The sequence below is a fragment of the Exophiala bonariae genome (assembly GCF_035927105.1).
Source record: "Exophiala bonariae strain CCFEE 5792 chromosome Unknown scaffold_1, whole genome shotgun sequence".
Classification (NCBI taxonomy): Eukaryota; Fungi; Ascomycota; class Eurotiomycetes; order Chaetothyriales; family Herpotrichiellaceae; genus Exophiala; species Exophiala bonariae.
Window position 1 is genome coordinate 602,728 of NW_027042476.1, and position 11,697 is coordinate 614,424.

The window sequence follows — 11,697 nt, forward strand, 5'->3', positions numbered from 1 at the left end:
GGCTGGGCGTTTTCTCCCTTCAACTGATCTGACCCTAGTTGTGCCTGGCTAGTTAAGCTAGTCAGTCACCTATCAAAAGGAACTCTCTGCGACGTTTTTATGGACTCTTTTCGCCCTGTCTGGACCTACCTTGAATTTATTCGCCCTCCATAATAATACAAACGTCAGCCTGCTTCTCATCGATCTCAGAATTCGTTTGCTGGAAGACTGATATCATCAAACGGCACCAGTCGACTGACTTGATATTCAGTGTCGAATTCCAGATTGCAGTTTTTGGGCTATGGATCATTGAACGATCGGTTGCCCCTCCACTTTGGCCCCCGAATTCGTTGAACCAACATCAAGATGGCCCGCTGGCGAGGAAAATTATACGCCACTGATCGTGCGGCTGACTTTGATCATGAACGGGTACGAGAGTTGCTGGAACTCCAAAGTATCTCTTCACTGATGCTGATCACATTGGACATAGGATCGCCATGTTCGAGTCCGACAGATCTATGAGACCATCGATCGGCAACCATTTCAGTGGGTCGTCGTTCTGGTTGCCGGTGTTGGTTTCTTGCTCGATGGTTTCTCTGTATGCTGGAGACCTGTCCCTAACCCTTGATTCAGGATCGCTGACGCTCGGCAGCTTTTCGCCGGCAATATCGCCTTGCCGATGATCGCATACGTATACTGGAAAGACGAAACCTCATCCTTTCGCCTCACGTGCATTAATATGGCGACCCTTGGAGGAACCGCATTGGGCCAGGTCCTTTTTGGCTTTCTAGCGGACAAGAAAGGTCGTAAAAAGATGTATGGTATCGAATTAATAATGCTCATTGGAGCTACGCTTGGCGTCGTTATGAGCTCCCGCGGCTACAATGGATCCATGAGCATATATGGGTGGCTGATCTTCTGGAGAATCATCGTTGGCATCGGGGTCGGCGCAGATTATCCTTTGAGTGCCGTGATAACAGCTGAGTATGTTCCCTCAAGTTGTACCATTGTTGTTTGTTCGCTAACATCATGGTCTGAGATTTGCTCCCACAAAGCATCGTGCGCGTATGATGGCATCAGTATTTTTCAGTTAGTGGCCTCATACCATCTACTGACCAACGTCTGTGTGCTCACGTTCTCTCTAGTGCAGCCACTCGGACAGATCTTCGGGAACGTTGTTTCACTGGTTGTCGTGACCATTTCTCGTAAGAGCAACCATGAAGATATGCAGAGATCAGTCGACATCATGTGGCGTTGGATTATTGGCCTAGGAGTCATCCCTGGAGTGGTGGCTCTTTTGTTTCGTTTCGCCATACCCGAAAGCCCAAGATTCAAGCTAGATGTCGAGGACGACCCTATCAAGGCTGAGTTTGATGCCACTCAATTATTCGGAGAAACAGCAATGGGAAGCGAGCTCGAATCAGGTATGTGGTGTGAATCTCCCGGTGCTTCCCATGCCTCGAGCCGATCGATGGAAATCCCAGTGGACACGACGCCGAATTGGGTGATCACGTCTGCCCCACCTACAACATTGAACTCTTCTTGGAAATTGTCAAAGGCGGACATCATCCAATACTTCTGGACAGAAGGCAATTGGCGCACCCTATTTGCAACATCCATGTGTTGGTTACTACTGGATTTTGGCTTCTATGGAATAGGCCTCAGCTCCCCTGCCTTTCTCAGTAAGACATGGGGCAACCTACGCATCACCGGACCCTCGCCACCCTGGCAGACTGATCCAAATAAAGATCCTTACACCATGTTTTTGGAGACTTCGGTTCAGGCACTCGTGATCTTGAATACTGGGAGTTTTGTCGGTGGAGTCCTCTGGATAACGTGCGCAAACCGCTTGAACAGAGTCAGCCTTCAGAAGTATGGCTTCTTGGTCCTGGCCGCACTTTTCATTGCTCTGGGAACAGTCTTCATCACCATTCAGCGAGAGGGTCCTCTGGCAATTTGTCTGTACATTATCGGACAAGTCGCATTCAATTTCGGACCCAATTCGACAACTTACATTATCCCAGCTGAACTTTTTCCAACCCGATATCGCGCAACCTGCCACGGTATCAGTGCCGCAGCCGGGAAACTTGGCTCCATCCTCGTCCAAGTGTTTTCCGCGTACTATAAATTCGGCTCCTCCTCACCTGGAAACGATCAGACCAAGAGATATGGTACAATCCTGGTAGTATTCAGCGTCTGTATGATCCTCGGTGCGGTCATCACGCACTTCTGGATCCCTGAAGTCCAGGAGAAGGCTCAGCGTGGCGAGATCTGGGCTGGTAAGGCCAAGAGTTTGGAAGAGCTGGCATTAGGAAGATGGGGGCTCAAGAGCCAGTCAGTCGTCCGAAGTCAACCGACTCGGAGCATTGATGGTTTGTGAATGAGCTTGTTTGGCTCGAACGGACGATGTTCATGGCGTTCTATGAATATATTTGATATTATATCTGTACTTTTCAAGCATCCAAATATCATGTTTCATGCATTCTTTGTCTCGGTAGGGGAATGGTGGTCGACAGCCTTGTGCAAGCTGCACGAAAGGCTGAACTTCAGGGGTAGGAATAGGCTCACCAAGAAAGTCCGTTCCGGCTTGGCGCACGGGCCTCCCGCCCAACCGCGACCCTGTTTTCAGGTCCTGCAACGTTCTTCATTCTGCAGTGGTATCAACGGCAGTGCTCGATCCTATCTGTTCTGCTTGTTCCTGAACGCGACACCTCCGCAGTCATGCATCCTCAACTTGACAATAAGGGGATGGTAAATAGACTGGCTTCAGTCCCGCGAATTCTCACGCGAATAATCATGCGTTCACCGAGATCGACTTTAGACAATGGGTAGTCGCTGTTCCACATCTGCAATCTTGGCCCAGGATGTCGTGGGACAATATGAAGATGTTATGAGTAGCTGTATTGTGGTGAACTGATTCAGGCCTGTTCTAGGCCATAGATCATGCGCTACTTTCTCATGTGCTGGTTGTCGTCTTCACCTGGTTCTGCAATCGGAGGAAATTCACATGACCCTCACTTACTGTTACTCGATATAGGCCTCCATATGTGAGCCTAGCTTTCTTGTTCTATCTGCTACAATATCACTTGCGCTGCTACACACTTCCGCCCTCTTCCACGAGAATCTCCACAGATCTGTGGTGATTGACTTCCCACCTCATCTAACCCATTACACACATCTTCTTAGAATTGCTCGCAATTCCCTCTTGAGTTTGAAAGTCATGTGAGGACGTCATCGGTGGACTTGCTTTGAACTCAAGGTCTTCTCCATTCTTTTGGTTCTGGACTGTACGGGCCCTGAGAGCTCCATTCATCAGCGCTGGTTTCAAGTTTGAGAGCTCGTTCAACCTCTCATCAAGTTAAACTCTCAACCTTCTACGCAACCTCACCTACCTTGAGAGCTTACCTCACATTAAGCTTGTGCATGAATTGGCATGTGGACTTCTTGGCATTGCTGCTTGCAAAAACATAACTAATGATCAATCACTTTCCAGGTTCAACCCACTTTATTCCGCAACCATAACAACTCCTCCTCCACAACTTCAACTTCCCTGAATCTGCCTTCAGGACCAGTCATTACTCCTGCTCCTCCCGCTTCTTTGCTCGGTTTGTCTGCCGATCCCCTCGTCATCGATATCAAAACTGCGCAGACAAACTCAGTCTTCTCAGCGGTCAGTCCCGGTAGCTCAAGCTCAATCTGAAAGGTTTTCAGATTGGGGCATCTGAATTTGGGAGTCTCCAACCCTCTTCAAGCTTGAATCAGCTTGAAAATCAAGATCAGTTGTTTGTTCTCCAACACATTACGGAAACACCTTCTTCTCTTTGGTCAGTATGGCTGAAGTTCCCGTCAAATCCGAGGAAGACGAAAGCCTCACAATGGTCAATTCGGAGGATCCATGGAATGATCCCTGTTTTCTGAGTGCTCAAAAGGTAGAGGTTGACATCTTGAGGCAAATTGAGGTGGCCATCGAGAGACTTCCATCCAACACGAAAAAAGGACTGTGGAAGAAGAAATTGGCAAAAGCCCAGTCGCACAACCATCGAACCTTGCGAAAAAGAGTTGCCCTTATTGGGATGAGCGGGCACGGAAAGAGCAGCGTTTTGGGCGAAACCCTCGGTGATAGTGGGGTTGCGCGGACAAGTGGTATCGGTCGAGCTGTGACATACACGGCCCAAGAATACGTCCAGCGGCGCACAGGCCAGACACAGAAATACACTCTCGTATGTTCGTTCTTAACACGGCAGGAGCGCAAGTCCCGGATGGAAACCCTTCTAGAAGACTGGCGACGCATTGAGGTAGAAGGCATATCTCCCTCCGATCGAGAATTCACAGTGATGAAGGACAACGAGAAGACTGCTTTGGCAACTATCAGAGCTGCTCTCAAAAATGTACGCGGTTTCGACCTACGAAAACTTGAGTATGGCAAGAATGGCATAACCCAAGAGGCAGCAGTCGAACAGCTTCACCAATGGGTTGACGAGATGCCTTTACCAAATGGTGCCACGGAGGGTGGTAGATATGAGCAGACTTTTACCGATGCTAAGGTTCTCCAGAAATCAATTCACGACTTCCAAAGAACTGGATTGTGGCCTTTTATTGCAAGCTCTCGAATCTTTCTTGATTCGGGAGTCCTCAAAGACGGCCTCATTCTGGTCGATCTTCCAGGCTGCTTCGATTCCAACCACATCCGAGCTACGGTTGCCGACGCATATCTCCCTCGAGCTCAAGAGGTGTGGATTGTGGCAAACATCTCTCGTGCTGCTGATTCCCCCGTGATTGAGAATCTAGCTGAACGCTACTTCCGAGAAACTGAAGGAGTTGGTGATCTACACCGACCAGCTGTGAATATTATCTGCACTTTCGCCGGAGACATTCCAGATGACATTGACTGGGAAGACGAAGAATTCGCTGACGAAGAAACATCTCGGGCCATCCGAAAAGCCGAGGAATATTGTGAGATGGCCGAGGACCAATCGCCTCAAGGCTACGAACAAGCAAAATATGATCGGCGAATTCTCAAGATGAAGGCGCGCAACTCTTTTGTCACACGGGAGATAGAGGGAACCTGGTCGAGTGTTTTCGCATCAGGAAAGTCACCGTTAAAAGTATTCTGCGTTGACAATAAGTTGCATAGAGAAGATTCTAAGAGGGAGAAGACTGACAGTGGTATACCGGAGTTACGAAAATATGCTTCAGGCATAATGTCGCAGATACTCTTCAAGAATGCCATGGATTCTCTCTGCGTCGAGACACCAGCCTTGATTCGTTCGGTCGAGACATACATAGATGTCTTGAAGCATCCACCAGCAGTCTCGCAAGCCGAGATCGCTATTGGGTCTGTCGAAATTGAGGAGGCTCATATTCACTGGGAACAATGGGAGAAAACTGTGTCAGAAGCATGCCATCACATAACACAGAGTGCCAAAGCGAAAAGAAAGACTATCATTGCCTCTGCAAGCGTCCATCTCGATGACTGGGAAACCCTCGCGTGGCAAACCCTAGGGGCATTCTTTCGCCGGGGCGGAGCTTACAGAATACCCAAAACAAAAGTTCAGGTCTCATGGTCGGCCCAGCTTATGGGATGCATTCTTACGGTCGTCAAGTCGCTCTGGAGAAGACTCGACCGCCAGGCTGTGTCGGCTTGGGACCTGCTGATCTCAAGTATCATGGACCGATTCAAAATCCACGAGTCCAAATACGGGAGTGGAGAGGGGCCTGAAACCATGCTTCGTCTGCTTGAAAGCCGGAAGAATTATCTAAAGTCACTCTTGAATGCAGAGAGAGCTGAATTCAAGAAGAACATGCTGGAGGTCAAGCTCAAAGCTGTTACATCGGATACTCAATCCTACATGTTCAGCGTCATGCAACCCGTCTTCCGAGAATCTGCCTCAGATCGTGGGGTCGGAGTCAAGGCTCGAAGCATTCAGCGTCTTAAAACCATAATCGAGAGTGGCGATTTTCTCACTGATTATGCAGATACCGTGGACGATGCATGCGACGACCTGATTAGTGCGACCAAGCGAGGATTCGACAAAGTCATTGCGGAAGTTGCTGGGGATATCAATGCAGACTTGGAACCCGTGATCGCAGCTGAGTTGTCTGACAGCTTCTCCCGGCAGCAGCATTCCATTATCAGCGAATTGGACGAACACATGTTTAACATTGCTCTGAAAGAAAGTCAAATGAATGCGAACATCGAGAAAGCAAAGGCGATGGCAGAACGTGTCTGGGGCCTCGAAGCTAATCTCGACCTCGATGCAGCCACGAGTTCTGATGGCGAGTAGGTAAATGGAAATGACAAAGTGACGAGTAGTGCAGAGTCCTCCTTTGGTGGGGTGGAGGAACAAGTGCGTCGGTACCAGAGCAATGCCAGGATTTCCATGGTGCATTGTGAGGAATGGCTCGAGATCTTGGGCATGAAATATCGAGGATGAAAGGATCGCAGCTACACTTGGGCCGTCAGAGCAGGAAATTAAAATGCAGAATGAGCAAGTCTTTGAGAGCTCGCTTACTTGGACGAGAAAACACGATGGATGGGCGAGAGAGAAGCGGCTCGTGAGAAAGTCCTTATCATCATAGTCGAGGAAGTTCACCTGACTTTACATGCACCGCAATGAGCTCTCAGGTTTCCGGAGATGATTGGAATCTGGTCTTCACGGTTTTGATGCAGGACCCAGAGTAGCCCTGTCTCCGTAACCTTGCGAGAATCAGATCAAATTCCTTGCTTCAAGATTCTACTTATGCTCAACTCGGGTTGTTGTCATCCCCTAGTTCCGGAGGTAACTCGATTGTCAGATCATGTCGCTTCGCAAGGAAAAGAAACGCGACATTCTACAAAGGTACCGACATGGTAAATCGAATACTTAATGTTCAATCGTGGCAAAGTAGAAGCAGGCGAAGCGAAGCCACCATGACCTCAAAGAGATTGTGCAAATACACCCACATGATCAATCTGCTCTTCAAGATCTTCAGCTACAATCCTCCCATTTCGTTCTCGATCCTTAGTGGCAAGTTCTCATACTGCCTCCGTTTCTCCAGTAACTATAATGTGCTTCGACATGATGTTCATTTCAGGATATGCTTGCAAGCAGGGAAAACGGATTCACAGCAGCAACATTTCGGACACCTGAGAGATGTGCAAACTATGTGACTGATATGTACGTCACAGCACAGGACTAGTCACCCCAGCCATACTCGATTATGTGCGATTCACCCCTCGAATTGTCAGCTTGTTCCAGCTTGCGTCACCTCTTCAGTGGCCACCCTCGCACAGCCGCTTGATTCAAGATGTCCACCGTTGAAATGCCTCATAATGAAACGACAGGTGGGCTCATGCACCGTGAATCTGCCGCGGGCATCAGGACTATTCGGGACTACTCAGGTATGTTGCTACCAATCTGGGGCCAATGTGGTCCGGACTCTTCAGAGTCAGGCATCCAGAAGTGAAAAGCCAGACTTGTCAATCTTCATGAATCCCAAACCCGCCGTTATAGGCCCATCATGAAACTGTGAGCCAACGTCGGAGGCTGGGCATGGAGAACAAACCGGGGCGGTGGATCCGCATTGTGAATGCTTCAACGTTTCGTTGCATAACAGAGCAGTGAAGTACCAAACGGTCTTCCTGGCTACATATATCGCTCTTTTCCACCTTCCAACCTTCTTTCTTCTTGCTCTCATCATCTTCTTGTCATCTCCCCCTCTGTCCATTCCATCGTCCTATACCCCTCTCCTCAGCATCTGCTCTGCCTTCGTTTCATCTCTCTGAACATCCTTGCGACTTCTCCTCTTGGGGTGGCTGATCCACCTCATCGATGACGGGACTACCTTTCCTGCAGCTCGTGAGGGTTGATTGAGTCACAGAAGCGCCCCACGAAGTTTTGATCAGGTTCTTAAGAACACCCTCCCCCTTGACAGCCTCCACCTGATACAACATTTCGCTGTCCTCAAGAAACCTACCCGTGGGACAAGCTTTGAGATGAGTGGAATGCCAATGGGCTCCCAAAGACCTTCGGGCATCCGAGCCCACTATATAAATCTAAGCTATAGCAACAGTCGCCTTGTGCAGATCAAACGGACGACCCTGAGGCTCTCAGCCTTCTCACTTCTGACGCCACACCTGCGATGTGTATGGCGGGCGCCCTGTCGCTCTGCGGTGCCCAAATTTGTGCAGCCAAGGATCTAAAGTTTCATGCCCACCATGTAAGGTGCTGAAGATTCAGCACCCACAATATGCATTTCGCAGATGGCGTATATGGAACACAATATTCAGCCACAAACTTGTCAACCCTACTTGCAGGGAACGTCCCTGATTACGTGACTATAATGGTGGCTTCAAACTTTGTCAAAGAGAAGTCAGTGTCGAACAACGGGCCTGTCGTATTCTTCTTCTCCTGTTGACGATGAACATGTGGGGTGTGTCCCTCGCGGAGTTCTGGGCTCGGCTCCTACCTATCTTTCCTTACATGATTTGGCTGGACTGAGAGGATCAGCTTTCAGCAGGCCAAAAACACCAGCGAGAAAGCGATCCTGTTCCATGTGCCACCAGTCTACCCCCTTCTGATGCAGTTGATGGACACGTGTAGGAACAGTCCGCTATCCTGCAATAGTTGCTTGATCTCCGCTGCAGTCAGTATGCCAATCATCGTGTACGTCTCGTCTGGCCTGTCGCTCGTCCCGGTACACAAACAGGCAGAATTGGATCAAGAGGTTGCCACTACGCATTCATTGCACCAGGTTGCCCTGTCGAGGACCTCGAGACTTTCGCAACAAACAACAAGCCCCATGTCTTGTTTGTCCCTTCGGCACACAAGATCGTCATGCCAATGGTGTTGGAGAAGCAACTCGAGTGGGTAAAGGTGGATGCACGAGTCAAGAAAGATGGAGTTCCACGTCTGTCAACTGTGACACAATCTGCCATCAAGAATTCTGGCAAGGAAATGGTTCGCAGACTGCAGTCTGTACTAGAATCGACAACAGGAGTTGCAAATTGGAAGGCTGATATCAAGGAAGTGCCACAAGCTGAGGCAGAAACGGTCGACCACGCCCTAGTGGCACTCAATTGGTGCGAGAAGACTGCATGCCACAACGACAATACCAGATCGCCTTCCATCGGCTTCGTTGATCCATCCAGCGTCAGCATCCATCTCGCTCAGCGAACACTCGGAGCGGCATGTACATCATGGTTGAAGATTTTCGGAAACACGATGAACTATGTGGTGGACGGGCGGAGATTTATTGAGGCATGGTTGGGACTGGACGGCTCCTGCTATCAAATGGACATTAGAATTACTTGCTGTTCGAGTTTGCATGGTGTGCCTACCACGTTGTCGCAGATGCGTCGGAAATCCCAAGACTTGGCCCTCTTCCCACCCTTTTCTGCTACATACCAACCTCTCCTCCATGCACTTCTGCACGACCATTCTGCTGGTCGACGAGCGAATCTGCAGTCTCACGAGTAAGTCAAATGATGCTACACTTTGCTGATACTGTACTCCTGTATGCTAAAGAATGATGTGCTAGTGGCCTCTGAGGCAGAGGACCGTGCTTACGAAGAGTCCACTGGAGAGCAAGATCCTCATTCCAGCGAGAACAACGACGACAGTATGTACGAAGATTCTCACGTTACGTGCGATTTGGGCGAAGAGGACCTCGCAATTCTCGGTGACGTGGCGGAGGAGGAGCTTTCCGCTGCCAGGAATGTCAACAAACAGGTAGCACGAAGTCCTCTGGCTGTCAAAGCTTTGGAAGATCTGAGAAGATTCGTGCAACGCAAGATCCGGCCTTCTCTACTTGACAGAATAGCCAGCGTCACGCACTGCATCGAGTCTGCGCATCTGCCGGCATCCACAACTTCCGCCAGCAGATTTCAACTAGGCTTTACCAACATACTTGACAATATCTTCGCCCATGCCATCAGCGACATTTAGTCAGGCATGAGCCTACTCGACGGAGACTTGATCATGTGTGACTCATGGAACGTGACATTATGACCAGTCCTGATGCAACCAGACCTCAGAACAAAGCTCACCCACATTCTCTTTCATTGCATCCCGGATCAAGTTCAAGACATGCTGGGCAAGTATGACAATGTGGCCAATATTGCCAAAAAGATTGCCGACCTCCAGACTGCAGTCGATCTCCGAAAATTAAGAAGGATATATGGCATCGATAAGCGGAAGAGGGAGAAAGGCTTTCACAACTTCTACGTTGGCCAGACGCAGGTGAACTTCAATGCGCGGTGGCAGGGACACAATAGTGGCTACAAATATGCGGCCAAGTCTGCGAACGGTGTCCCACATCCAAGACAACTGATTCAAGCTGTTCACAAGAATGCGGTGGGCAGATTCAGTGCCGAGCAGCGCACTTTCATCATGCTCGCATTGAGCCCCACCGAAAACCCAGGGTTTCATGAGTTTGCATAGTTTTGCAGACCACTCACCGTTCTCTCTGAACTTGCATTCATGGCACATTTCGGTACTTTCAAAACCTGGAGTCGATCAATTGAGACGATCGTTGAACCAATGCGACCCAAGGATATACCACAAACTTGGACCGGACAGAGTCATTCGTTGCCTCTCAGCGAGACTAAGGAGGGCCAATGGATATCGCACGAAGATTTCCTCCTTGAGCAGGCTATCGAAGCCTGCCCGACTTGGTTCAACGCCGACGACCTGTCACGCTCATTGTCGGCGTGATCCTTTATGGTCTGTTGTAGTCTGAATGGTATCATCGATGGATGAGTTGTAGGAAGGATATTCGCCAAAATAGAGCTAATCCACTATAGATCCTACGACGTAGCTCTTGCTCCCAATACGATCTCAACAACGCAATTCAAAACGCATTGACCAATGAACGAAAGGCTAGAAATAACAGCGGATCTAGGAACACGTCGCAAGGCCACTGCAGACAAAGCTGCTACTGACAAGGGAGCTGCTGAAATTCAGAGTACGACAAGCTTACTACTAAGTACCAGAGATGGCATGTCGAGATGCCCGCCACCGGCTTTCGTCGCGGAACGTGATGATATGGAGCTATCTGGTCTCTAGATTCAACTAAGCCGAACGCGTGTGGGAACGTGAAGGGACCAACTATATGGCCTAGAAAGCGGCGGAGAAGGCGGCGGAGAAGGCGGAGGGGGAACAGAGGAGGAGATTGCAAGACCGACACCACAACGTCAGGTCTTAAAACCACGGACTCGTAAACAAAACGAGGGCATACGAGGTTTGACCTTTCACTTACAGCTGGCGGACTCCTGAGATTCAATTGAATCGGAGGTGTTAAACATCGAACTGGTCACTCTCACCGCGGCTGATACCTCATGGTGGCGAGCTTTTATGGGTCTGCTCATCGATAGCCTACCATCTTCGTCTCAAACTGCAGAAGTAAAGAAACCCGGACAAACATCCTGGCGCGTGTTGAGGCAGTGCATTAATCGGACCTCACAAGATACAGCATAAACGTTCCGACACGTCTGCATTAGAAGATACAAGAACCAACGCCGGGTTTTTGAATACCTTATGAGGTATGGGCGAATTTGAATAGACTCGTGTGTTGCTGATCATCAGCTGAGATAGTCAGACGCTTTGTGCAGAAAGAAAATACCTCTCGAATCTTCTACTCTGAATACTGTAACTTTCGGTGATTTGCCTTGTTTGATATGTCCACGCTTATTTTTGGTAGGAGACTACCGTTTCTGACGATTTGGCGGCACCAATTTGC

General features: G+C 49.3%; 4 protein-coding genes across 4 annotated transcripts; all 4 read left to right on the forward strand.

Annotated features, from left to right (window-relative positions):
• Positions 1 to 345: 345 nt before the first annotated feature.
• On the forward strand, positions 346 to 2,359 carry LTR84_000215 (uncharacterized protein; the record flags this gene model as incomplete). Its single annotated transcript, XM_064843846.1, has 5 exons — positions 346 to 408; positions 470 to 577; positions 632 to 963; positions 1,019 to 1,068; positions 1,125 to 2,359. The coding sequence occupies 5 exons, from the start codon at positions 346 to 348 to the stop codon at positions 2,357 to 2,359; spliced, it is 1,788 nt and encodes a 595-aa protein (XP_064711706.1).
• A 1,450-nt stretch (positions 2,360 to 3,809) lies between these two features.
• Positions 3,810 to 6,263, forward strand: LTR84_000216 (uncharacterized protein; the record flags this gene model as incomplete). Its single annotated transcript, XM_064843847.1, has 1 exon — positions 3,810 to 6,263. One exon carries the CDS (start codon positions 3,810 to 3,812, stop codon positions 6,261 to 6,263), a length of 2,454 nt encoding a protein of 817 aa, XP_064711707.1.
• Positions 6,264 to 8,610: 2,347 nt separating this feature from the next.
• LTR84_000217 (uncharacterized protein) lies at positions 8,611 to 9,905 on the forward strand (the record flags this gene model as incomplete). The annotated part of the gene is made up of 3 exons (XM_064843848.1): positions 8,611 to 8,624; positions 8,672 to 9,405; positions 9,499 to 9,905. The coding sequence occupies 3 exons, from the start codon at positions 8,611 to 8,613 to the stop codon at positions 9,903 to 9,905; spliced, it is 1,155 nt and encodes a 384-aa protein (XP_064711708.1).
• A 141-nt stretch (positions 9,906 to 10,046) lies between these two features.
• Positions 10,047 to 10,400, forward strand: LTR84_000218 (uncharacterized protein; the record flags this gene model as incomplete). Its single annotated transcript, XM_064843849.1, has 1 exon — positions 10,047 to 10,400. The coding sequence occupies one exon, from the start codon at positions 10,047 to 10,049 to the stop codon at positions 10,398 to 10,400; it is 354 nt and encodes a 117-aa protein (XP_064711709.1).
• Positions 10,401 to 11,697: the final 1,297 nt, after the last annotated feature.